The 27,968-nt window shown below is 41.1% G+C and overlaps 1 protein-coding gene across 2 annotated transcripts; it reads left to right on the forward strand.

The window, feature by feature from the left end:
- Positions 1 to 13: 13 nt before the first annotated feature.
- On the forward strand, positions 14 to 27,965 carry GVQW3 (GVQW motif containing 3). 2 transcript variants are annotated; one of them, XM_037522990.1, is made up of 2 exons: positions 14 to 945; positions 27,705 to 27,965. In XM_037522990.1, exons 1-2 carry the CDS (start codon positions 481 to 483, stop codon positions 27,963 to 27,965), a joined length of 726 nt encoding a protein of 241 aa, XP_037378887.1. In that variant the 5' UTR covers positions 14 to 480. The 2 variants fall into 2 exon arrangements, with proteins under 2 accessions (XP_037378887.1, XP_037378888.1); XM_037522991.2 differs by lacking the exon at positions 27,705 to 27,965 and having other exon boundaries at positions 14 to 9,197.
- The last annotated feature ends 3 nt before the right edge of the window (positions 27,966 to 27,968 follow it).

Here is a 27,968-nt window from a genome sequence, read left to right on the forward strand (position 1 = left end):
TCTGGTAGGTTCGGCGTGCGCGGGGTTCTGCAGCCCGAGGGCGAGCTTGCGCGTCCCGTCAGCGATGCAGCGCTCCTTGCTTGCTTCGTGAGCCGCCACTCAGGCCGCTGTTGCGGAAATCTGCGTCCGCTCTTAAAGGCCGCAGCTCCGTCCGGGGCGACCTTGGTGACCGGTTGGCACCCTCTCGAAAGGGCAGTTTGCCGTCGCGAGTGGGGCGCACCCCTCGGTTGCAGGTTGCAGATTTCGTTTCCCCCCCGACTTTGCAGCTACTCTTTGTCCCCATGAGCGTCTCAGAAGCGGCTGTCCCGCGCTGACTGGAAGTGGAGGGGCGAAAACTCAAAATCCATTCCTCTTCCCTTGGTGAGGCTTCCAGAGGAGCGAGAACTGCGGCATGATCGCCCCGGCAGCTCTGTAGACACCGGCCCCTCCGTCTTCCCCTCAGCCCTGTGTCCTGTGAACGTTCTCGTGTCAAGTACCAAAATGAGTGACCGCTATCTAGAACAAAGGATCAGTATCAAATTCTGCGTGAAATTGAACAAGTCTGCAAGTGAGACCCATCATCTTTTAAAAGAAGCGTATGGGGATGAAGTCATGTCAAGGGCCAGGGTTTTTGACTGGCACAAGAGGTTTAAAGAAGGGCGGGAAGATGTTCGAGATGATGCTCGAAGTGGGCGTCCTGTTACCCACCGAACAGATGAAAATATCCAAAAGGTCAAGGACTTGGTTTGTTCAAACAGGCGGTTAACAGTGAGGATGATGGCTGAAGAGTTACATTTAGATAAAGAGACTGTTAGACTCATTTTGAAAGAAAACTTAAATATGAGGAAAGTTTCGGCAAAAGTTTTGTCAGGTGTTTTGAGGGCTGATCCTAAACCTGGAAAACTTCACTTTCAGTCTGCTCTTTCCAAGGAAACTAGGAAACTTAGTTCCTGTGTAAGGAAAAAGGTAACAAGTTCTGAAACTTGGAGTCATCTCCAGTGCCAGGCTGGTGGGGAAGTGCCTCTGCCTGTATCCCACCCCAGAATCCACTACCCTGCCAGCCAGCTTCTGCATCCTTCATCTTCAACAAGCCTGCCCACCAAGGCAGCTCAGGATTGGTTCACACCTTGGTGAGACAAGTGAACCCAAATTAGGAAGCTGCCTCACTGTTAGGTACCTGTATGTGCTGCTCATCTATTTTCAGTCCTTTGTACCACTCCTTCCTATATGTCATGGGCTTCCTTCTTATTCTTTGTGGGACCACTGGACCATCTTCCTTACTATTCTCCGTAACTTTGAAGAACGTTTGGCTGTTGACGTCTGGTACTTGCTTGTTCTTGATTTCTGTTGTTTGATAAGTTTGGATCTCTTCACTACTCAGACCTTGTTGTGGCAGTCCTGTTCCTTTGTTCTCAGCATTCTGCCTCAGGGGATCATGGCTGTATGAGGTGGGGACAGGACCTCCTGGAGTGTATCTCTGTGCCTAAGGAGACAATCTTCTGGGAGGACCCCAAAAGAAGGCCTGCAATTCCAGCCTGCTTCATGGTTAGGGCCTGAGGTGTGGCATGGAAGGCAGTGGCATGCTGACTAACGTAGAAAGCAAAGTTTAGGGCCGATGCAATCCAATTGACTCAGTAGGACCCCCTCAGAACCCAGGGGTGGCCACCAGTAGTGATTGCTCACAGACCTACTCCTCACTGAAGAGCTGGGCTTTTTTCATTCTAATTCTGTGCTTTAAGCCTCCAGTCATTTAGGTATCCCCTCTGCTAGAAGAGGAGGATCTGGTCCTAGAAAATATAAACCAGGTACTCAGTCCCAAGTTGTGATGTGTGGGAGGAAGATCAGGTGACACTCGATTCTAAATTAATGGAGTTGGGGCCTATGTGCTGATTTCCCACATGGTGGCCCTGTTTTTAGTAACTAACACCAACATTGTCAGGTGTTACATGAGCACCTGTGGTTTTTAGAACATTGCTGAGCATTGACAATGTGAAGTAATGACAGAAGCTCACCAAGGGCTTTGAGACTTCATAAATGAGGTGATTCTAAACTGGATCCAAAAGGAAGAGTGAGACAAGGGACTAAGAAATTAGGGAAAGCTTCCCAGGCAGGTGGAACAGCATGGAGGTGGCACTACTGGCTGAAATAGCAAAGTTGAAAGAGGAGGATAATGGTGTTGCCGAAGATGAACGACTTGGGATAAGTTTCTTCCTCTTCTCTGCTCCCAATTATATGCCAATAGTTTGTGTATTGCTTCCCCTGAGTCTGCGTGTAGGTTTATAATAATCCTCTTATTTGAATATCTAATTTTCCCATAAAACCTCCCAAAAAGCAGTTTCTACAAGTTCACTCTCCTTTATCTCTTCCTTTCTGTCAGGATTTATGGACTAGAACTTTTCCAAGAAGGTTCCAAGTAATACCACTGACTAGAAACATCTCAGAATGCCTGGAAGGAGTATAAGGGGAGTGGGAGCTGGATAATAGCATTTAACAGGATTAGTCAATGCCTGCATTTTACCTAAGGATTTTCTCATGGAACAGCTCCTATCATTTAGCTAGTAAGGAAGTAAACAATACTGGTTAATAGTAGAGGCCCAATATTTATTCAACACAATGACTTTTAGTTCTGTTCCTTCACTCTCTATACCCCCTTCAGTAAATTACATGTTCCTCACTTATACCTCTCGGTTCTGAGGCACAAATAAAAATTACTATTCAAGAAAACTCTTAAACTAAGCAATAGCTAACAGACTTCTACCTACTTAGCAATTTCCAAGCATTCCATTTCAGGACCATTCTGTCTTCTTATACTATATGAGGTGCTGGCTTTCCCATAAGCACTTGCCACCAGGGACAAGGTGCTTCTGGAACAAGTTCCCCACTGCTGACTATTGCAACATTGCGGCTGAACCTCATAGTAATCCTTACTCAGGCCCAGTAGTAATTGCTATATAATTCTGGACCAGACCCATGCCAGTATCCTACCTATAGGCCTCTTTTCCAACCCATTACAAAACAGGTCCTGAGAGGACTTAGTTCTGCATTTACTCCTGTCATACACAGGGCTTGAGGGACCCTGCCAAAGATGTCAAAGCCTATGATGGAGTGTAGGGTACCAGACAGGGCTAACACAGAGCAACAGGAAGCAGGTGATAAGGAGTGAATTCAAATCACTCTTAAGTAGCTAGAATGAAAAGGACTTGATAGGCTATCTTAGATCTTAGATTTACTATCTTACTACTCAGTTAGGCAGGTTGAACTGCTACCTGAACTCATGGCCCATTTGTAAGGTGTCTCAGAAAATATTCAATGACATTATAATAAACGCTCAGATTTTGGGCAGGCGAGCCAACCGTTCGTACGTGGCTGCTCCAAATCACCAAACCCTGGGCTAGAGCAGACAGAAGAGCTCTCACAGAACAGTACCACTTATATACCCACCCACCAAATCTGTTTTTGTTTTTTTTTTAACTGATTCAAATTTTGCCTAGACCTGCATGTTACAGCCTGAGCGGCTTGAGCTCCTGACAGTATGGTCTAAGGGATCCACCCATGCATCCTGCGGCAGACTTTTGTGCTTGCCTTTTGTCAGGCTCCTCCCAGTTTATTCTCTGTTTGCTCTTGTTCCTCTGGTGCTTTGTTTTCTGGGTCTGGACCACACCTTCCTCCACTAGCTACTTTTAGCCACTTCGGTGTTTTTCCACTTGTAATATCTTTCTCCCTGATGTTTAGATCCCTGTTCCAGCTCTGCCCTTCAACCCCAATCTTAAGGAAGTTGTCTTCTCTAGCTCTGCCTTCCTATTAAGAAATAGAGCAGAGTGACGTGGGGCAATGCTTGCTTGGTTTGGTTTAGAAAGGGCAATACAGGAAGGGAAAAAAACTCCTGCTCTTGGCTACCCTGGGTTCCCTTTCCCAGAGGCGATCAGTGTTGGCAATTCTCAAGGAGTGGTTTGTTAATCTCTGGTCCTCAGGAGTCATGAAAGTTTTTCAGAGATTCAGGTGTCCACCTCTATCCAAAAGTGGTAGGTTATTTTTTAGGTCTGACAACTCTCAAAAAATTATTCGGTATCAATTAATGGTAACAGTATAACAGTATTGGGGAAAATATGTGCCTAGAGCTGCTTTCCAAGCCATCTTTTCAGATCTGTTTCTTGCTTAGAGTTCAAAGTTGCCATTACATCCACCTGGATAAATGTGGATGCTAATGACTTGAGGACATCTAGTAAAGGAACCATCTGTCACAGCGTCACATACACTGCTCAGGTACCAAGTCTCAGTAGGCTCCTTGTGATTGGGTCTCCCCCCGGGGTCCTCTGTGGCTCAATTAGTAAAAACTTGTCTTTGCTGCCAGGACTGTCTATGTAACCCCGTGTCCTCTAACTGCTTCTTACTTGCATCAGACCGCCCAGATTTTACCAGGCTCTTACATACTATCTGAGATACTTCCCATGTGTTTATCTTCTCCAGCCTCTGCCTATCAGGTCCTTGCATAACACTGTCTCTGATGCATTCCCCTTTTCCTGGTATTAATATCCAGAAGCAAAAATTCTATAGTGGGAAACCAGTACCTCTAAGGACTCACTTAGGCGTAGTGAATGGCTCAGCAACTTTTTCTATAACGGAAATGTCTTGGGCTATGTGGGCCATACAGTCTCTGTTGCAACTCTTCAATTTTTTTTTTTTTGCAGACCTAGCTCATAAGGAAACAGATGAGCTTGACTGTGCCCCTAATAAAACTTATTTATAGATTCTGGAATTTGAATTTCATATAATTGTCACATGTCACAAAATATTTTTATGTTTTTTCAACCATTTGCAAAATGTGAAAAACTGTTCTTACACATCTTAGCTTATACACCGTGGAAAACCAGATGGTGGGCTAGGTTTGGTCTATGGACCATAGTTTGCCAGCCCCTGTTCTATTGTACATAAAGAGTGCATATAAAATGACAGATAATTGATCTTTTTCCATCAATAACATTGTTAATGCCAAGTAGATCTGGCAGTGCCTGACAATTTACTATGTAGAAGTTGTGAAATATTGAAGGGAATTTTTTGGTGCCAGAGCTGAATGATTGACTATTTTACCCTGATATATTCTGGTTCATAAAATGAATTTTGTGCTGTTTTTGACAAAAAATGATATTACATAATCTGCTACCTAGTATATGCCCTTGTAATAGCTCAAAAACAATTTTGAAAATACTGCAAAGGGTACCAAGTTGCAACCAGCAGTAATAGAATGAATGAAGGTGGTTCCAAAATTGCCTTGATCTTAGGCAGCATTTGAATAAGTCCGTAATCACCTATGAAAATGACTGCTATGGGGGTGACGAAATTCATTGAATTATACTATATATTATACTGTAAGTATATGTAATACTATATATATTTGCAGCTTGTGCCAAGTTATGCCCTTTTAAGTGTATTTACTTGTTTTTCCCCTAAAAAGCCATATTGTGTCACCTTTATTTAAACTGATATTCCTTAAGTGAAATAGAATCTCTGGATTGAACAGACCTTTAGTAGAGTATTTAATCCAGCCAGTTACTTTTCCCTTGAATCCAGGAGTGACTGAATCCTACAGCTGCTGAAAAACTTGCATCTTGAAAGAAGCTGTGTTGATTTAACAAATTTTTATTGAGTGACTGTATGTACCAGGCACTGTCCCATATGCTGAGGCACAGCAATGGACAAAACAGGCAGTGGTCTTAGATTTGACAGTCCGAAATCTAATTATATTACTCTTCACTCTTGCTCACACTAACTCATTGTTAATTGCTTACCTGGAGTTGGTGTGACCTTTCCCATAGGCCCCTGTGCTTGGTCATGATCCCTCTCCAACTGCATTAATAATTTGAGGACTGTATGTTCCATTTACATTTTATTATGCTTTAGACAGATCTGTGTTGGTAGAAAAACACACTGGCAATGTTGGAAGTGTAAATTGGCAACAGCTTTCTGAAAAGCAATTTGGCAATATCTATCAGGAGCTTTAAAAATGTTTATATCTTCTGATCCTCTAATTCCACTTCTGGGAATCTGTCCTAAAGAAATAATCTAAAATGTGGGCAATTTATGCTTAACAATCCAGCAGTCCAACAGTAGAAAATTGGTCAAATAAATTAAGTATGATTATACAATAGACTACACAGCCATTATAATTAACGTTTGTAAAGAGTTAAAACAGCATGGCAAGATGTTTGTGATGTTAAATGAAAGCAGTGATATGCAAAATGGTGTATATAATTCAGAAATGTTTTTAAAATGACTAGAAAGATACACTAACTGGGTAGTTAGAGTATAAGGGTGGTTTTTTTTTTTTTTAATATTTCTGTTTCTTTCAAAAAATACTCCTCCAAAATATTAATTGTAAAAATAAAACAACACAAAAATTGGCAAGACAGGTGGAACATGGAGACTATATGATAAGTGTTGGTGACAGGAATGCGACAAGGGAATAGGGGCCTGCCCGAGAGGACAGGGTATGCGACCAGAGTAGACTCCACAAGTGGCATGTCCCTGAGATGTAACCCGAGGTAGGTGGAGCACGTGTGGGTCAAGTGTGTTCTGACAAATGGGAAAGGATATGAAATACTCTTTTGGGTAAAATTAACCTTTGGATTTCATTCTTACATTTTCTCATACAAAAGGAATATTCTCAAAATGGATTTTATTACAGCGGCTCTCAGAAGAATCCTTGAGCTTTCCATATAATTTCTTTAGGATAAGAAGGGCTTTCTATGTGCCAAGTCTACCTCCTCGCATACTGGGACTCTCAAGCAACACAGATATACATGGGGATATTTGGTATTCTGCTTGAGAATACCGCGTGCGTATCATTAGTCATCTTAATGTTGTAATTTAACTCTAGGCTTTGCAAATGTTATTTTGTTGGCACCCAGAATTGCTGTACTTTTTATTTATTTCTGAAGAGTAATCATGTTATAGAATTTGAAAGTGTGAAATGATGTAGATAATGTATATCCGGAGATGAAATTGTGCTGGGAAAATGTGTACTTCATTGTTGCTTTGGTAAAATGTTTATTAAAATGCCAAATAGAGCCACTTGGTAAAATTTCAGACTTTCAAATGAGCACACAACATAAATACATGTTCTGTAGGCGTGTAGATTGTAGATTTGTCAAACTGGAAGAGTTCTTCAAGCTCTAGATCTAAGACTAAGTCTCTTGGTCTATAGAAAGAACCGAAAAAATGAAACTTGAGTTTTAGTTCTGCTCCATAACGATCCATGCAGCTTTGCGTAGTTCGTTTGTGCCCTCTGAGCCCTTTGGTTTTCTCACCTCTAAAAGTTGAATAATAATTCCTATCTCATGGAGTTGTTTTCCTCATTCAACAAATATTTATCGAGCGCTTATGTGCATGTGAAATTGTCCCAGGGAATGAGGATATAGCGGTGAACAAAACAAAAAAAATGTTCCTACACATGGCAAACCTTTAAGTGTGGGAGACAGACAAGAAATTGGAAAAATGGGTAAAAATACAGTATGTCAGATAGTGATTATTAGATGTGAGGATTACATTAAACAATGTGTGTGAGCTGGCAGCACAAGACCGGGCAGAGAGTAAGTACCAAATAGATGGTGATTCCCTTTGCTTCTTTAGTCTTCCTAATAGCTCCTGAATGACTACAAAATAGTAGTAATTGGCAAAAAGCCTGACCCATTGCATTCTATGTCTGGCCAGTTAAGGAGGCCTAAACTTGTTTTTGCTATAAGAGTACAAAAGAATTCTTACAGTTGGGTTTTGTACTCCCTGCATGGCAGATAAATGATGGTAGTAACAGCATAAACACTTGATGGCCTTTTTCTGAAGCCAGTTGGTCAGGGATCCTTGCCTCGGACTAGGTGGCAGGTATTAGGTCCACAAAGACAAATGCCTGGTATCATTGCTATTTGAGCAAAAGAGGCTAGGAGACTGTAATGATTGTTTCTTAAAGAAAGGATGGGTTTCCTATGTCCTATTCCAAATATTGCAGAACTGGGCAAAGTTTGCATTATTTATGGGACATCAGAACATTGACAAAAAGCCAAGAAAGGGAGTTTTGAAAGCTGGTGGAGTTTTGTTTTGTTTGCCCATCAGAAAAATGTGGAAGTTCAGAAATATTTTAAAAAGCAGCCAGAGGTTGAACCTTATGGTTCAGTTATTTCCCCACACCCATCTCTGCCTCAGTGTGCCCTTTCAAAAACATCAAGTGAATGGTCATACACCGAATTCCCTCAGACCTGGGCCTGGGCACAGAGGGCGCAGCACTGTGGGTTAGGGAAGGAACCATCAGTAGAAAGACCACCAAGAATGGGCTTCTACCATCAACATTCTTTCCCCCAAGACAGTTCTAGGGAACAAGCTTTTATAAAGAATTTGGAAATTAAAAAAGTCTGAATCATCACCGTTAGGGTGGTTGTGAGAATGAGAAAGTAGAATATAAAGAGGCAGGACACAACAGTGGTAAGGGGCCTGCTAGCTGTACCACCCTGGCTTCTCTTATATTAAAGGGCTCCAAGCTCTGTCCACAAGGATTTCCTCCGCAGCAGTACCTCTCAGAAGAAACTGGACATTGGACTGTGGCCCAACACCCTTGCTCTAAAAACCTAATAAGTGAAAATTCAGAATTACAACCCAGATTAGATGAAAAAATTGGTCCAGGGAGTCTCAGTGACTTTTCTTGAATCACACATCCCGTTGATGGCAAGAGGCAGGATAATAATGAAGGACCTTGAATTTCACTCCGTCCCAGGAGTTTTTTTCCCATTATGCTGTTGGTAATAATTTCCTAAAGCATACATCCTTAACATATTGTTGAAGTAGCAGGCACCCTTACATTTGATAAGTATGATTTACCAGCAGTTGATTTACATGTAATTTTTAGGAAACATATTTATGGCATAGAAGGTGGTGCAAAAGTTTTTCCATTTCCCTGCGGTGTCCAGGCCTCTGGTCCTTCCAGATGTGTTTTTCATAAGAATAAGTTGGCACTTTGTCATTCCTTTTTTCCAGATGTTCTTCCCAAGTAGTGTGTTATGTTTTGTGTTTTTAATATTTCTCATACATCTTAAAAGTCTGGGCACATAAATCCTAATAAAGTTCTCAACTATCTCCTCTATGCTGTCTCAAATTTCTGGGTGTGTTTGTATTTGTGACACAGTGTCTGAAGGCATGAATGCTATCACATCATTAAGGCTTATATTCCTAAACCCCGGACTTGTGTTTCTAGATGTTCTGAAAATCCTTTACACTTCACTTGTAAATGCCACTATACTGTGCCATGACATTTCCATAGCAACATATTTCAAACAGGAAAACAGAGGCAGTCCAAGGAAAGGGGAAGTAGGTTTCAAATGCAAGATAAAATAATTAAAAATAGAATACTTAAGTTGGGGAATATAAATTCTAGTACATGTCCACTGAGCACAGTATCCATCGGGCCCACCTGAGGGACTAGCAATACCAGCCAGTCACCAGCTGACCCAGTTGTGGAGTCACACTTCCTTTGACCCTTAAGTCCAGTCAGGTCTGTATCTTTCTAATATTTCTGAGTGTCACCTACTATACCTGCACAGCGTGGCCACCCACCTGCTACCTCACGCCCTGAAGTCCATCCTCAAATATCAGAGTACTCTATGTTTTGCAGTTTGCTGAAAACCAGAGGCTTTCTGGCCTCAACTTTTTGTGCTTACTCAAGTCATCCTGCTGCCTAGACTCCCCTCTCTGCTACCATTCACCTGGCAGACTCCCACTCAGCAATCAAACCTCAGCCTTTCCATTGCTAGTAACTGCCCCCCTCCCTAGATGATGTAGCTGCCCCCCCCCATGTGCAATGCAAACTCTTATGTCAAGGTAACTATAATACTCAACTGAACTTAATTGCTTGCAGAATGTTTTTCCTCCTCTACCAGCCCATGAACTTCTCAAAAACCAAGACCACATCTGATTATCCTCTGTATTAACGACATCCAGAATTAAGCTTGCCTGGAACTGTTCAACAAATGTTTGATAGCTGAATGAAGAATAGACTTAGGGCAATTGCATTTTTTATGATGGTAAAATTCATATAACAATTCACCATTTTAACCATTTTTAAGTGGTGAATTTAAACATTCACAATGTGGAGCAACCATCACCACTATCAAGTTCCAGGACATTTTCATCACTTCAAAAGGAAATCTTATACTGGTGAAACTCACTCTCCATGCCCCTCCTACTGGCAGCCCCTGATGATCACTAATCTACTTGCTGGCTTTGGTTTTGGCTATTCTGGAAATTCATATAAACAGAATTATGCATTATGTGGCCTTATGTGTCTAGTTTCTTTTTGCATAATTTCAAGATCCATTGTTATAAGATATATTCAGTATTTCATTCCTTGTAGGGCTAAATAATAATCCCATTGTATTGATATTCCATATTTATCCATTTTGGATATTTGGGTTGTTTCTACCTGGTGACTCGTATGTATAGTCCCACCACAGACATGTTTGTACAAGTTTTGTTTTAAGCACCAGTTTTTAACTCTCTTGAGTATATACCCAAGAGTGGTATTGTTGGGTCATATAGTAATTTTGTTTAACAAATCGAGGAACCACCAAACTTTTCTATAGCAGCTGAACCATTTTTGCATTCCTACCAGCAACATATGAAGTGAGAGTTCCAAGTTCTCCATGTTCTCACCAACATCTTTTACCTCCCCCAAACTTTTTACCTCCCCCCCACCTTTTTAAAAACTCCATCTATTCAAATGAGTATAAAGTGGTATCTCATTGTAGTTTTGATTTGCATTTCCTTAATGTCTAATGATGTTGAATATCCTTCCATATTTTTTTGACCATGGATACATCTTAGGAGAAAGAAATATTCAAATCCATTGCCCATTTTATTTAGTTTGCCCTTCTGTTGTTGAGTTGTAAGAATTATTTATATATTCTGTATACTACTCTTATCAGCCATATTATTTTGCAAATATTTTCTGCTATTTCATGGATTACCATTTCACTTTCTTGATAGTGTCCCTTGATGCTGAAAAGTTTTTAACTTGGTGAAGTCCAGTTTATTTTTAATTTGATAGCTTGTACTAAACCGTTGCCAGGCCTCCCTGGTGGCCTAAGGGTTAAGTCTTTGCACTATTACCTCTATGGCCTGAATTTGTTACCCGCCAGGATACTAACCCACATATGGCGCAGCAGACCTCTCCTGGCTTGCCCGCTGCTCCTCTTAGCAATGTATTTCAGTATATCCACCTGTTCTGCTCCACACTCTGTCTCTGGTAAATCCTCACACACATCAAAACTCTGGCCTACATCCCAGCAGCAAGACATATTTAGTTGTTATGTCTCCTGCCCCTCAGCAGTGTATTTTAGCCAGTCTGTTTGTTCTGTTTCCCACTCTGTCACTGGTGAATCCTCTCACAGGCAGACTAACTGAAATACACTGCTGAGGGGAGCAGCAGGCGAGCCAGGAGAGGTCTGCTGACCATGTGAGTAACTCCCTGTCCAGGACCGAACTCGTGCTGCAGTGGCTGCAGACAGCTTCAGAGGTTGCGTCTTAACCCCTTGCGCCACCAATAATAAATCTTAAAAAAAAAGAAAAAAAGAAAACCTGTTATTTCCCCATTGCCAACTTTGTTTTTGAAAGATACTTTCAAATTTTTAGTTGACAATTTTTTTTTCTTTCTGTACCCTAAAGCTTTTTCTCTGCTATCTTCTGGTTTATATTACTTCTGATGAAAGACTTCTGTAATTGATATCTTTGTTCCTCTGTATACTGTTTTTTCTCTCTTGCTTCTCTGAAGATGTTTTCTTTATTGCTGACTGTAGCAATTTGAGTAAGCAATACCCCATTGTAGTTCTCTTCATATTTCCTATGCTTGAGTTTCTTAGATTTGTGGCCTTAAAGTTTTTATCAAATTTAGAAAACTTATGACCAATATTTCTTCAAATAATTTTCCTGTCCCTTCCACATTTAGGGATTCCTATTACATGTATATTAGGCCACTTGAAATTGCCCCACACCTTATTGAGGCTCCGTTTAATTTTTTGTCTTTTTTCTCCTTGTGTCTTTTGTATAGTTTTTATTAATAGATATGTGTTCAATTTTACTAATTCTTCTGAGATGTCTAATCTATGTTTATCCCATTTTTCATCACAACTATAATTTCTATCTCTAAAAATTTTATTTTTATCTTTTAAATAGATTTTTAACTTTAGAATAATTTTAGTTAGTATTGAGCATTCCCAAATATTCCCTCATTCAGTTTGAGTTTCCCCTACTGTTACTATATTTCTATGTTATGCTTATCAAAACTAAGATACCAGCATTGGTACGTTATTATTAACTAAACCCTACACTTTGCTAACAATTTTTCATTAACGTCTTCTTTCTGTCCCAGCAATGAACTAAGGAGATCCAATTTTATTTAGTTGTTGTGTCTTCTTAGTCTCTTTTCACTCTTGGCACTTCCTCAGTCTTGTCTTGTTTTTCATGACCTTGAAAGTTTTGAGGACTATTGGGCATGTATTGTATAGAATATCCCTTAATTTGGGTGTGTCTGAAGTTTTTCTCCTGTTTAGACTGTAGTTAGTGAGTTTTGGAAAAGAATAGCATAGAAATAAAGTGTCCATCTTATTTCATCAAATTAGAGAGTACATAATATCCACATGACATCATTGGTGATATTAACTTTCTTCATTTTTTGAAGCGATATCTAAGCACTTATTTGGGAGGTTTCTTAAGGAGTCAAAGATGTTAGCTTTAATCACTTTGGCTAAGGTAGTTTTGCTAGATTTTCCTACTGTAAATCTACTCATTTTCCTTCTCCATACTCATTCTTTGGACATAAGTCGCCAATTTCAGCCCACACACAAGGGAAGAGGAGTGGTTGAGTTTAGCCTCCTAGAGACAGGGAGTATGTACATACCATTTGGAATTCTTCTATATGGAGGAGTTACCTTTTTTTCCCAAGTTATTTATTTTATAATTTATTTATCCAAGTTTGGACATATGTGTAATTTTTTACATTTTGGATTATAGTGCAATATAATGTTATTTTATTGTTAAAGTTGAACCAGCTTTGGCCATTAGATCCTTTTCAAAGTTGGTTTTTGTATCTTTTTGATCCCATCCTTTTTTTTAATACTTCCTTACTTTCTGATACTACAACATGTTTTCATGATCATCTTATTTTCCTTGTTCCAGATCTGCAATCAATCGTTGCTCTGACTGTCCGGTTTCCTTTTACTGGAGAATGGTATCAAGAAACCAAGTTATGGGCACTGAATGTATTTGTTCCTACTGGGATTTGGATCTTTTTTATATCTGCTTAATAAGTATAGGAAATTAGTAGAGTTGGAGGCTATTACTAGCACACAGACATGCATAGTAAAAAACTAAAAAGGTAATATCACACAGAGTTAAGAGTATAGACTCTGGAATCTGAGGATTCTGGAATCTGACTGCCTGGATTCAAATTCTGGCTCTTTATCTTAGTTGTATACTCAGGGCCTGTTATATAACCTTTCTGGGTCTCAATTTTCTCATCTTAAAATGGGGGTGAAGTGAGGGTTAAACAGATTAATACATGTAAAGCTTTTGGAATAATACTTGGTTCTGACCAAGCATTTAATAAATACTATTATTATGTATGCTTGTTAAAAGTGGACAATAAATTTTGCTTGAGTTTTATAGTGACCCTAGCAAAGTGTAAATATCAATTACCTGATTTCATGTCTATAAAATACATATGAACTGTAAATGCAGATTTCAGAATATTTCCTCTCAAGATTCCTCATAAAGAAGATACTATGTGTGCCTGGAATAATATACCCTCCAAAGGGAGTTTCCCATGATTTTGTCTTTACATCTCTCCAAGAAACCAGTATCTTCATGCCAGAGCTCAGTTTACTAAAAGTGATTTCGCTGTGGCTGAAATATTGTAGTACCCTTGGTCTGACTTAACCCAAAGATAAAATTTAGAGCATTAAGATGAAACTATTGAAACATAAGTCATTTGGGCAATTCTCCACAAATACAGGGAGGCCAATTAGGAGACAATTACAATGATTCTAGCAAGAAGCAACTATAGCCTCTGCCAAAGAACTAGTTATAGAATGAAGAGGTGTTGGCATAGAACCAATCTGTCATACCGTGAGAACTCATGAGGGCTTGGCACTGACTCATGTACAGTAACAGGGAGGAGGACCTTTCAAAGCCTAGGAATGTAAGTCTGGAAAGAGAAAGAATTTGATGGTAGTGTTATTCAACTCTTCTATTAAAAATTACAAATATGTTGTCAGTTACTCTATCAGAGCTACTCAGGAAGATGGTCAAATTCCCTGCTATGTGGATTTTTCCATTTCTCCTTGCAAGTATGTCTTATATATTTGAAGATAATGCTTCCAGTTGATGTAGAGATGATCTGGGTCATTTTTATCTTATGGATGAACTGTTCTTTTTGTCATTATGGTATGACTATCTGTAATCATGCATTTTGCCTTAAAATCTACTATTGCATTCTTTCACTTAATATTAGCCTAGTATATTTTCTCCATACTTTTAATCTTTCTGTGTCACTATATTATGAAGGTGTTCTTGTATCAACATAGAGGTAGAATTTTAGAAATCCAATCAAAGAGTATTTGTCTTTTTCCAGGCATATTTATATTTCTTCTGATTCTGATATATTGGGCATATTTTTCCCATTTTGTTTTGTTATTTGTTATGTCCTTTCTTTTTCTTTTTCTTTTTTTTGTGGGACCCTCGCCGGTGGCCGGGGATCGAACTGGTGCTGCAGAGGCTGCGGGCAGCCTTGCAACCCAGCACTCAACCACTGCGCCACCACGGGAGGTCCTGTTATGTCCTTTCTTTCCTTTATTCTCTTATCTTGCCGTTATTTTGATTTGGTTGCTTTCTTTATTCCCTCTAGTCTCACTCGTGGAAGAATGTACATCTCGTTCTATTCGTTCAGTGGGTGTTCATACATCATTAATGTGCATTATTGACTTAATATTTAAGTTAATCACTATCTCTAGCCCATTGTGATGATTTCAGGAGTCCTAGGTTCTTTAATTTTGAACTCCATCCACTTCTGTCTTTCAAATAATTTGATTTTTAGTATTTTTGTTTCAATTTGTCAGTATTTATTTCGAGTTACATACCTGCATAATTGTTTCTTTATCTGCCTTTCTTTCATTTTTCCTTCTTATACAAAGTACCCTTTTAAAGTGTACACTTCCATGTTTTTAGTATATTAACAAAATTGTGCAACCATTAACACTATCTAATTTTAGAATATTTTCATCATCCCCAAAAGAAACCCCATACTCATCACCAGTCATTTCCCCCATTCCCAGCCCCTGATAACCACTAATCCACTTTCAGTCCCTGTGGATGTGCCTATTCTGAAAATTTCACATAAATGAAGTCATAAAATAAATGACTTTTTTTTAAAGATTTATTTATTTATACAAGAACCAGGGTACAGGTCAGATGTGCGGGAGTGTGAGAGGCTTCACCAGAGACAGAGCAGGGAACAGAACAGGCAGACTGACGAAATACACTGCTGAGGGGAGCAGCGGGCGAGACAGGAGAGGTCTGCTGCACCATGTGGGTTTCTCCCCGGCCAGCTGGGATCGAACCCATGCTGCAGAGACTGCAGACAGATTCATGGAGCTGCGCTCAACCCGCGGCACCATCAGGGAGGCCCAAAATAAATAACCTTATGTATTTGGTTTCTTTCACTTAGCATAACACTTCCTAGTTTTATCTATGTTGGAACATATATCAGTACTTATTCTATTTTATGCCTGAATAACATTCCATTGTATGGATATAACACATTGCATTTATCTGTTTATTAGTTGATGAACATCTGGGTTGTTTCCACCTTTTGCTTTTGTGTATCAATAGAATGCTGCAATGCCTCTTCCAGTACAAGTTTCTTTTTGTCCTATGGACTTATCTTTTCAGTTCTCTTGGATAGATACCTAGGAGTGGAAACCCTTATTTCTTATATTCAGTGGTGTGCTGATAAATAGCTGTCAGGTTTCATTTGGTGGGACAAGCAGGGGAGCCCTGATTTGTAGCATATGTTGACCTCCAGGGTGCAAGTACTTACATTCCAATGTGACATAGCTGACTGTAGGAATGGGAAGAGATGCACAGTAGGACACAATTCTGAGTAGTTATGTAACAGGGTTTTCGCCAGGAAAAGGGGTGGTTCCAGGTTCCCTGCCCCACCCAAGGGAGGCTGGAGGTGAGCGGGGAGGAGACTGGGAAACGTGGGAAGCAGGATGGACAGCTGGAAGGAGCCCTGGAGGAGGCAGATGGAGCAGAGAGACATGTGAAGAAGCTGCACTTGCTTTTTGTCCTGGACTGGTTGAAACAGATGTGGGTGAGAGACCCGTGGGGAGGTTAACAATGTCAGCGTTGATCTTGATTTTGGTTTTGCTTTTTTCCTTCCAGACTTGCCTGGCTGTTTCTGCCCCTTTCCTATGGGTCCCCACCGGAAGGTGCCTTAGACTTGTGGCAGTTTTGGGGCCTCAGCGGCTCTGCTTTGGGCCAACCCTGTTTGGCTGGACATTTACCCAAGAGGGGATGGGTAACTTTGGAAAATTGATTTGGAAACTATATTCTTCCCCATTTTTCTCCTTTTCTGTATTGCACACTAATTGTATTGAAGTTTCTTTCCATTAAAGGTCTTACACGCTAGAGTATGTTTTGTTTTGATATGGCAGATAGCAGAACCTATTTAGAGTGGACAGGTTGGGGGTTTGGGCGTGCCCCTCTCTCTGTCCTGTAATAGTTATACCTTATAAATAAAGGATATGAATACACTTGAGAGCAAAGATAATAGGAAAATTTTAATAAAATAAGAAGTGATGCATTCTGAGAAATTTGTACCTTGATTTTTAAAATAATTCATTTAATTGTAAGTTTTTATAATTAATTTTTAATAATAACTATGTAACATGTAGTTCTCAAAATTTCTGAAATTTTAACAATTAGCTCTCTGAGCTGATACAAACTGACTCTAACACCTCACATCCCCCTCCTTCATCTCACTTCTTTCTGGATTGAATTTTCTTCTTACTAAGGTATATCCATTAGTATTCTTTCAGCCATTGTTTGTCTTTGCTTGTCTGAAAATTTGACTCACTTAAGAATTTAGCTGTATGGAATTCTGGTTTGAGGTTTACATTCTTTCTACATTTTGAAAATATTATCCTCCTGTCTTTTGGTTTCCATCATTGCTGATGAGAAGACTATCTTTGTAGCTAATATCCCTTTTGGTAATCTGTCCTTTTTATGGTGGGCTTTTGTATTTTTCTCTTTGCCCTGTGGGTTTGCAGCTTCAACAGGGTATGAATAGTTATGAAATTCTTTATTGCCTTGTGTATGCTTCTTCAATTTCAGAAAATTATCAGCCTTTGGTTGATTTTATGTGTCGACTTGATTGGACCATGGGGGTGCCTAGATATTTAGCCAGACTTTATCCTGTGTGTGTCTGGGAGAGTGTTTTTGGATGAGAGTAACATTTACATCAGTAGAATCATGTAGCAGATTGCTTCCCTCGTGTGGGTGGCCCTCATCCAATCAGGCTTGAATAAAAGAAAAGACAGAACCCTTCCTCCCTGACTGAACTGGGACATCTGTCTTTTCCTGCCTTCACACTCAAACTGAAATATCAGCTGCTCTTGGGACTGGAACTTATCCCGTCAGCTTTCTCGGTTCTCAGGCCTTCAGACTTGGACTAGAGCTATATCGTTGGGTCTCCTGGGTCTCCAACTCGCCAACTGCAACTCTTGGGACTTGTCAGCTACCATAATTGCATGAACCAAATCCTAATTAATCACTTTACGTATAAATACATGAAGAAAATATACATAAAGAAAAAGATAAAAATATTTTTATCCTTATATAAATATATATTATATAGCACATGTATTTATATGTAATATACATAATGTACATGTGTTTAGCAACCAGCTTTCCTGTGGAGGAGGGGAGGGAAGCCCTGATTTGGAGCAGTTGTTGATTTCTGGTGTATAATCAAGTTGCCAGTGTGACATCACTAATTGTGGAGATGGGATGTACAGTAGGGCACCATTCTGTAGTGGTTCTACATAAAGATATAAGAGGATGCATAACCTCAAGAAAATAAATGATAGCGAAATTATAGTAAAAAGTTAAGAAATGAAGAAGTGATGCATTATGGAGGAAAACTATGTATCGGTATGTAAGACTGTGTGTGTGTGTGTGTGTGTGTGTATATATATATATATATATATATATATATATATGATATAAATATATAAATTATACACACACATACCGGTTCTGTTTCCATGGAGAACTATGACTAATACAACTATAATATTTTTAACAATGATTTCCCACTGTTCCCTCTATTCAGTCTTTCTGGAACTTCTATTAACACACGTTCTTGACTTTCTCTTTTTGTCCTTTCTACCCCTTAAACTCTTGTTCAGGTTTTTTTATCTTCCTGTCATGTTAGTCCATTTTGTGTGATTTCCTTCAATGTCTGATTCCTTCTTCAGCTTGGTCTGATATGTAGTTTGATTCATCCTTTGTGTTTTTAATTTTAGTGAGTGCATTTTAATTTCTGGAAGTCCTGCATGGTTCTTTTTCAAATCTCCAGCTCTTTCCCTGTTACACTACCCTGTTGTTTTTTTTATGGCTCCAGTTCCTTCTCTTAACGCTAATCATCCAAATCCATAATCTCTTTCAGATGGTTCTATTTTTACCCTTCTCTGTAGTTTGTTGGGTTTTCCAATTCTCCACTTTCGTCATTTCTTTCTTCTCTTGGTTTGGCACTTTTTGTGACTGAAACTGAGCAAACCTGGAAGAAATGGGATGACTCTCACCTGCACACTAACAACTGCGGGTGTGACGTGAAAGCAGACACATGGGGAGAAACAGCAGCAGAATTTATTTACATGGAATGAGACAAGGGAGAACTGAGAGAGAGAAAGAGAATTTAGGCTGAATGTAGCCTGTCTGACTGAAACCATGCAAACCTGGGGGAATGTCGTGGTCTGTGGGTCCTCACCCATGCACTTGCAAGGACACTACTCAAACACAGAGTATAACAACAGCAGGGTTTCTTTATGAGGGGTGGAAGAGATAAGGAAAAAGGAAAGAGTTTTTAAGGCCACAAATGGCCATCTGGCCTCCCCAGATAGTGTCCACAGTGCCCAGTAGTCCGAACCAAAAGCTGCTCATGCACGATGGCATTGACCCTTCGATGAGAGCCTGGAGCTGGTGGATCACTAGTACCAGGACCCAGTTCACAGTGGGAACTGGAGTTGATCACAGGTGGCACAGCTGAGGCCACTCTGCAGCAGCCAACAGCGCTTATCTAGAAGCCAGATTGGACAGTGCAAGAGGCGACAGCAATAGGAGATGGTGCCAGCCCTGTGGGAGGCAGGTACAGCGGTCAGGTGGTAGTGCCAGAGGATCAAAATCAGTGGACAACCCTTAGTGATGACCAGATAGCTCCTAGAGGTGGCCGGGCATAGGCCAGCAGTGCCAGTCAGCTACGGTCACAGGTGATGTCAAGGATCAAAGCGCAGTGTGTGGCTCTAGGTGGCAGTGCCAGTTGTGCTGGAAGTGACAGCAAAGGTCTGAAAGCAGAATCCAATAGTCTTACCAGGAGACAGTGTCCCGACAACTCAGTCTCAGGAGTCTCAAGCTGTCTGCTACCCTGCCTTTTATGGCTTTCAGGGTCTGCTGATTTCAAACCTGACTGGTGCATTTTCAAAACCGTGGGTACTTGAAAACCAACCTGGGCTGAGGTCAGCCATGTAGTAATGGGGGTACGATGGAGCCAGACAACCTCCCCTGCACCACGGGATCAGGAGCCACGGAGCTCCTCTTACACTACCCCAGAGTGTCCGTATTGCAGACTCCCAGCCAGAAGAAGATGGCTGTCCAGTGAGCACAGGCCCTGAGAGAAAGGGGGAGCCCAGTCCACAGAGGAGATGGCAGCCAGCCTGCAGAGGAGACTCTGGGGCAGGCCGTATACCTGGAGGAAGAGGCTGGCCACCTGAGGAGAGGCCCAACCTGATGAGGCCTGAGGGCAAACGCCAGAAGCCTGGCTGAGGACAAACCTGGAGCTGGAGCCACACTTAGCCATCCACCATGAGAAGAGCACAGGCCACGTGTGTTCCAGCTTGTAAATTCTCATGGCCACTCTGCTCCCTCCTCAGGACCCTCCCTGCCACAGGCCAGGACACCCGGCATAGAGTTGGGAACACGGTGCTGTTCTACTTGTCCTGGTATCCTTGTGGGAAAGCGATTGGGGACTCATCTGCACTAGGCCACTCTTCGAACATAATCACATTTTTCAGAAAGTTTTGTTTTTGTTTTTGTTGCAAATTCCACACACCCCGGGGTGTTAAGCGTCCCTATAGAGCTATTTTGGATTTGCTTCAGTCTAAACCTAAGAATTTTAATAGGGCTTACTTCAACTCTAACCTAAGAATTTTAATGGTCTGGACCAAGTTTTATGTTAATTTATCTCACTAGGTGCCTACACATACAGGTAAACTTAGCCCCCCATGTGCATTTGGCAAAGATTGGGTTTCTATTTCTCAAGGGTGCCATTTTTCCCCACCCAAGGCCTCTTCAGACATCAAATTTCCTTATGATTTCTTTAACTCTGGGGTACAGTTTCTCCAGTTTCCTTTTCACGGAAGAGGGCAGAGCTTCTAATGTCAGAGTTTTATGCAGGGGGGCTGGGTTCCACCGTCTTCACCCACCCGGCCTGAACTGATGCCCTAGCTCCTACCCTTTAGTATACAGTGGAGGCCTGGCCTCAGCTCACAGGATCAAGCGCTAAATATAAATATTCGTGTGCTGCTAAGTTGCATCACCTCTACTGATTGAATTTTTAAATTCTTTTTCATTTCTAACTCAGGATTTCTCTCTGTATTTTTGATACTTGGCATTAAAAATAATCTTATAGTTCATCTAGCATCTCTACGTATCTATAGCAGAGGGTGGATGAGAAACCCATCTACATTTTTTTTTTAAATACATCATTTTTTTTTTATTTATTTATTATTTATTTATTTATACAAGCATTGGTTATAGTCAGAAGCGCGGGAGGGTGAGAGAATTCACCAGAGCCAGAGCAGGGAACAGAGCAGGCAGACTGACCAAGAAATACACTGCTGAGGGGAGCAGTGGGAGAGGCAGGAGAGGTCTGTCGCGCCATGTGGGACACTTGCGGTGGCCAGGAATCGAACCAGCGCTGTAGAGGCTGCGGGCAGCCTCGCAGCCCAGTGCTCAACCGCTGCGCCACCAGGGTAGGCCCAGAAACCCATCTACATTAGTCTACTTTGTCATGTTTCTGCAAGTTGCCAGATGAGAAGCAATAATTCCTTTAGGAAGATATTCATTATCTCCATTTTATAGATAAGAAAACTGAAACTCAGAATGAGTCTCTAAATTGCCAAAGTCATAATCTTTCTTTCTTTCTTTTTGAGGTAACCTTGGTTTACAATACTATATAATTTAGAGGAATAGATTCATACCTCCTCAGATGTATGTCACCACTCCACAGCCACCACCAAAGCACTCATAGTCTTTTATCATAGACCATTGGGCCCCCACCCCATTTTGTTTCCACCCCCAACTCACCAACCCCTCAAGTAGCCTTAATTCTGCAGTCATATATCTAAACTTTGTTTAATTTAGCTTTGTTACTTCCATTGTTTATTTTCTCTATATGCCACATGAATTCCACATCTAACTTACTTCATTTAACATAATCTCCTCCAATTTCATCCATGTTGTTACAAATGACAAGGTTCATTTTCTTTTATAGTTAAGTAGTATTCCATCATGTATATATACAACACGTCTTCTTAATTGGGCACTTAGGTTGTTTCCACACCTTGACTATTGTACATGCTGCTGCAATGAAATAGTAGTACGTATATCCCTATGAATTAGAGTTTTCACATTCTTTAGGTAGATACTGAGAGTCATAATATTTTAAATGTGAAAATAGGTTTTGTGTTCAGTCTTTTTCTGTATAAATTGTCATGCAAGATTTCTAGGCACTTTAAAAGTAGCTCAGAGCCCCTGGTTTCTCTCCAGAAAAGCTAAATTCAGTTGGATGTCAGATATGTTGGGGCTTGGATTGTAGGGTGAATGGATCAACCTACCTGTGTTATAGAGCAAAGCAAAGAAGACTGAGGCTGGGTCTGAAACAACAAACAAACAAATCAAAAGCCAGGCTCAGAATTGGCATGGAAGGAAAGAAGGAATGGAGAAAATGAAGAAGATTGGGCAGGAGGGTGCCTATATTAACATAAGAACATTCTGAAATACTTCCTACATATCCTTTTTCAAAGTCATCGGGATGAAAAGTTGCTGTGTTTGCAGAGTTAGAAGGATCAAATGACAAAATGGTAATGAAAATATCTTTTAGAAAATGCCAAATGATGCATAAATATTAGATAAAAATCTTAAATATCATCAGTTCTTTGGATGAAAGAATTATATGTGAATGTGAATGTGAATAAAAACCCTTTATTGAGCATCTATTATGTGTAGCCCTTCTTTATACATATGTATTAGAGTCTTTTTAGCTGCAAATAGTGATAATTAACTATGCGTTAAACAAATAGGTAGCTGTTTTCTGACATACTAAGAATTCCAGAGGTGTTCCTTTGGCCTTTTCACCTTGTTACTGAAAGGGAACTGCTAAGAAAAAGAAATCTTTCCCTATTAAAGAGTCATAGACCTGGAAATGTAAAGTAAATAATAAGTTTGCTTCCTTAATAAGCATATCTAAATAAGGTCTGGCAGCCTGCTAGGCTGATTGATCTCCCAGGCCATCCTGGAAGATCTGTATCCTTTCCCTTTTCCTGTGTCAAGAATTTGTAAGCTAACTAACCAAGTTTATCAATGTAAAGTGGTTGTGTATAAAAGAAACTCTTTGTCTCTAGACCAGTGCTCAGAACTTATGGGACTACCCAGGTCTGAGACCTCATGCATGAGTAATAAAGCTTTCCTGACCTCACCATTCCTAAAGTACCGCTTGTTCTTCCCCTGCCTGGGTAAAAGGCTAGAATTTATTTCTGCAACATTACAAGATGATTGCAAAACCCAGCTTTCACCTTCAAGTTCAAGGCAGTGTGGGATAGGAGTGGGAAGACAGTTCAGATTCAGTAATCTTATTTCATCAGGAAAGCAAAAGCTCTTTCAGGAACTGCCAGCAGAGTTCTACCTAAATCTCCTTGGCCAGAATTGGGTCACAAGATTACCTCTAGTGACAAAGGAGCTGGGGTGGGAGATAGCAAGAGGAAATATCTTCTTGGTGGCCAACTTATGGGGTCTGCCACATATATATAAAACACAGCACTTGGCACACAGTGAGTGCTTGATATACATTAGCTATTTTGTGTGTTTGTGGGTGTGTGTGTGTCTGGGTGTGTGTATGAAGGTACAGTTGAATGTATGCTCCACTTCTTTTAAGTCTTTGAAGTAGGATCTTTTATAGCCAAGACTTAATACACATTTAGTAAAAAGCACAGCCAGGACTCAGACCCAGTGCTTTCTGACTGTTGTAGAGTTCTCTTTCCCTTGCCATGCCATGTTCTACATTTTCCCTAAACTGATCCTGTAAGGTCTTGGTCTTGGAATCACAGCAGACCCAGTGGGGCTGGTGAAGAGAGAAAGTAGAAAGGGATTCCCTCTGAAATAAGTTGGCACCTGTCCCTGGGGATCTACATGGAGCAATGATGAAGTCAAAAGGAGAGGCTCTGAGGGCCTCCCTGGTGGCCAAGGGACTAAGATGCTACCTATGAAGCTGTCCGCAGCCACTGCAGCACAAGTGCGATCCCCAACCAGCCAGGGAGCTACCCACATGGTGCAGCAGACCTCTCTTGTCTCGCCTGCTGCTCCCCTCAGCAGTATATTCCAGTCAATCTGCCTGTTCTGTTCCCACTCTGTCTCTGATGAATCCTCTCACCACCACCCTTACACCTCTGGCCTGTACCCCAGTTCTTGTAATCATAAATAAATAAATCTTTAAAAAAAAAAAAAAAGGAGAGGCTCTGAGTTCCCAGGGACTAGACTCTGCCTCCACTGAGCACAATCACTGTGGAGTGGTCAACTTGTTCTGATGATATACTCACTACTGCCCAGAACTCCTGGGGGACTCCCTTTTACAAGTCACAAAAAGACCTCACTTTCATTATTGTAAAATGACACCTGATTTTTGACCCCAAATCATCTGTAGCTTCTCATCTCATTTTCCATGAGTTCCAAATGGCTTTTGACTCTTGCTAAAAAATAAAATATCATTCCCCAAAGACAGAATTGCATTACAATTTAGATGCCTGCTCTGCAGGCAATTTTCAAATCAAAATAATAGAAGTGTTTAAAGCAGCAGAAGCACTGTTCACGTATATATACACTCCCGGGTTGATATCATGGAGGAAAACAAATCTGTGTTCAGTTGTATTATTTTTGCTGTGTTTAAGAAAAATGACTCACCTTGAGGGGCATTATGAAAAGAGCACTGACTTTGGTAATGATACCAGTGGGATAGCATGTGATGCAAGGGAGGGCACTGTGGGATGGGCACAGACATGCACTGGTGGAATTGTAAATTAGTTATCACTTTCTCAGAGTAATTAAGCAGTGAGCATCAAGAACCTTGAAAGAGCTTAAGCCAGTTGACCTCAAAATTCCATTTCTAGGAATCTTTCTTAGGGAAATAGTCAAAGATACAAAGATTTATGAATATAGTTGTTTTATTTTTTTACAGATTTATCTATTTATACAAGAGCTGGGGGTACAGGGCAGAGGTGCGGGAGGGTGAGAGGATTCACCAGAGACAGAGCAGGGAGCAGCACAGGCAGATAGACCAAAAGCACTACTGAGGGGAGCAGCAGGCAAGATAGGAGAAGTCTGCCACACCATGTGGGTATCTCCCCGGCGCCGGGAATTGAACCTGCGCTGCAGAGGCTGCGGACAGCTTCACAGCGCTGCACTCAACCTGCTGCGCCATCGGGGAGGCCCCTGAATATATCTATTTTATTTGTGAGAGCGTAAAAAAAGTAAATAACCTATATATAATATAATATAATATAAATACATGTATATATTATAAAAGTTACTTTTTAAGAAAGAAAGAAAGAACAGGAAGGAAGGAAGGAAGGAAGGAAGGAAGGAAGGAAGGAAGGAAGGAAGGAAGGAAGGAAGGAAGGAAGGAAGGAAGGAAGGAAGGAAGGGGAAGGAAGGAAGGAAGGAAGGAAGGAAGGAAGGAAGGAAGGAAGGAAGGAAGGAAGGAAGGAAGGAAGGAAGGAAGGAAGGAAGGAAGGAAGGAAGGAAAAAAGTTTCCCTGGGAGAGAAGAGATATGCCCCAAGAAGCTGGTGATTTAATGGATGAAAGGATGAAAGGAGACATGTACACAAATTATTGCAAGGTACAGGATTATGATAGAGATTTTTAAAAGTTTGGAGAAAAGGATTATCTCTGCCTTGGACAGATGAAGGTTGTGAAAAGAGATTCACGTTTGTGCAGGGTCTTGAAGGATGATTAGGAGTTTGCCACAGTTTTGTAAATTGTTAAGCATATGTAAGTTAGTTTTGTGACTTTAGTATTACTGTCAAAGCCTCCTTTACATAAAGCTCTCTTTCTTTTCTCCTTCCCATTTTCCCTGAAGTCCAGAATCCCTGGGAGAGGAAGCAGCAGCAGTTAAACAGTCACACATCAGTGCTCCAGCAAGTGAAGTGAGGTGCATCCAACTAAGGAGCAGATCCAGGACCAGAGGATATAAAATTATCTGGGAGCAGGGCCAGGAGGGTGCTGGTGGGTAAACAAGTTCCCCTTAATTTGCCACCCTGTGGAAAAGCTGGCTTTGCTTGGGGTCTCCACCCTGAGTTATAGGTCCATCCCCCCCGGGGGATGGTAAAAAAGGAGACCGAGCATCACACATCAGTCCATGATTTACATTGGCAGGAAATAGTGTGTCAGATGTCCTTACAGCCTCCAGACAGGGTGGAGTGGAAAGCAGTGGAGTGAATGAAGGGACCAGGAATGGTGGCAAGAGATGATTTGTTCAGAGAAATCCTTAGAAGCCCAAGGTTGGAAGGATATATTATCTGACTTCAAAAATTATCTGACTTACTCTTTTGATTCCCTCGTCAACATCCCCACCACATTGTCATTCTTCTGTCTTCAGGGTGCAGCTCCGAGTCCACCTCTTCTCTTACTCCCTCCTCAATTCCTCTGACCTATGCTTCAGGCATTCCTAATTGTTCAATGTTATGAGGAAGAAAAACTCAATGCCCGCTGTGCTCCAGGCAGTGTGCTCTGAGTTCCTGACTGCAGGATTCCCTTTCATGCCTCTGTTGTTTGTCTATTCATGCAACAGACCCATATTGAACACCTCACCTACAGTATTCTAGATGTTGTAATAGAGAAAAAGACTCCCAGATCTCGGATTCTCATGGACCCATCGTTCTAATGGAAGAGACACACAATAAACCAAAGAACAAATAAGAAAGACTTAGGTTATAAATGATAAGAAGGAGTCTGCTTTGTGAAAATCAAGGGGAGGAATTTTCCATTCATAGAGTGCAGCTGCTACCAAGACCCCAGGGGATAACCTTTGCTCGAGGAACAGAAAGAAGGAAATTGGCATTGTGCAAGGATATCTTTTCCTGCTTTATCTGAAAATGAACATCTTGTCATCTTTTATAACTTGGCTCAATCATTATCCTGATTTCCCAAGCAGAAGGCCTGTCTCCATCCTCCCCACAGGTTCAGTGGGCTTTGGCCGTCACACCTGTACCAGTTTGCCTTTCTTACCGTACTACCGATCACTTTGTTACTTCCAGTGGACCTCGGTGTCACCAAGGGCAGAGCTTCCTGTCTAAATGCCTCATGCCTGGCACAGAGCCTGGCACAGTCTGTGATGCAAACATTTGCTCCTTGAATATGTAAACTCACAGAGTGCTCTACCAGAGTCTCCCCGGTGACTCTTTTCAGAATTAGCAACCATTTATTAACCAGTGTTGAGCCCTGGCTGGATATTTCCAATTCTGCTAATTCTCACAACCCTCATGACCAATATGTGCAGTAAGTGTTAACATCCCATTCTATAATGAAAACAGGGAATTGGAGAATGCGATTTCGAAGGAGCCTCAGTAATAAGAATCAGCTGAAATTTGAACCCAAGTCCTCTGATGCCAAATCCCTGTGATTCATCTTCTAGTTGAAACACCCACCATGGTTTAGTTCATCTGGGGACCTGCCCTCTTTTCCCCTAGGTAGCATCTCCCTGAGGGAAGTGTCTATACTTGACTCTCTCTGTATCTTCCTTGCTGTGGTGACAGTGCTTTGTATTTGGTAGGAATTTAATGTATGTGCCTTAAATCCCCACAGGGTGGAAAAGAAAGCATGAACGTGGAATGAGTCTCACCCAAAGTGATACCAGCTCATAGGCTGGTGAAGGGGAGAAGGGAGAGCTGTTTCTGAGGGGAGGGGTCTTCCCAGTTACCTCTGCTCATCTGGGGAAAGCTAAGAGTGTCGTCTATGTGCGAAAGCCCTGGTTTCTTAGAAATCACACCTTTTGCTCGGTTGTACATCTCAGCAGGCAGGCAGGGGCACCGAGGGGAATATGTATGGCTTCCAATGGGTTGGGAAAATGAGGTTAGGTTCTATTCAGATAGTTATTTGTGTTTTCTGGGTCTGCACAGTCGATAAATTTTCAACGAGCAGTGATTCTGTTCCTCATCTTTCATTGCTTTATGGGACTTCGGGGAATGAAAGCATAACATCCTGCTTTCCCATAAGTTCTCTGGCCGCTACCCTGGCACCAATTAAAGACATGTCTATGCAATTAATCAAAACCAATTTGGAAGCACTCTGGCGCTGCTCCTCTGATGTACTGCCTGCTCTACATACAGTAGTTCCTCAACTGCAGTGATGG

The sequence above is a fragment of the Talpa occidentalis genome, unplaced genomic scaffold, assembly GCF_014898055.3.
Source record: "Talpa occidentalis isolate TD23 unplaced genomic scaffold, MPIMG_talOcc4v2.1 talOcc4.3, whole genome shotgun sequence".
Taxonomy (NCBI): Eukaryota; Metazoa; Chordata; class Mammalia; order Eulipotyphla; family Talpidae; genus Talpa; species Talpa occidentalis.

Excerpts from the sequence above, each read along its gene's own strand:
- GVQW3 (XM_037522990.1), top strand. The coding sequence starts at position 481 with ATGAGTGACCGCTATCTAGAACAAAGGATCAGTATCAAATTCTGCGTG. Across the intron at positions 946-27,704 it reads GTTCCTGTGTAAGGAAAAAG|ATAGTTATTTGTGTTTTCTG; the intron begins GTAACAAGTTCT and ends GGTTCTATTCAG.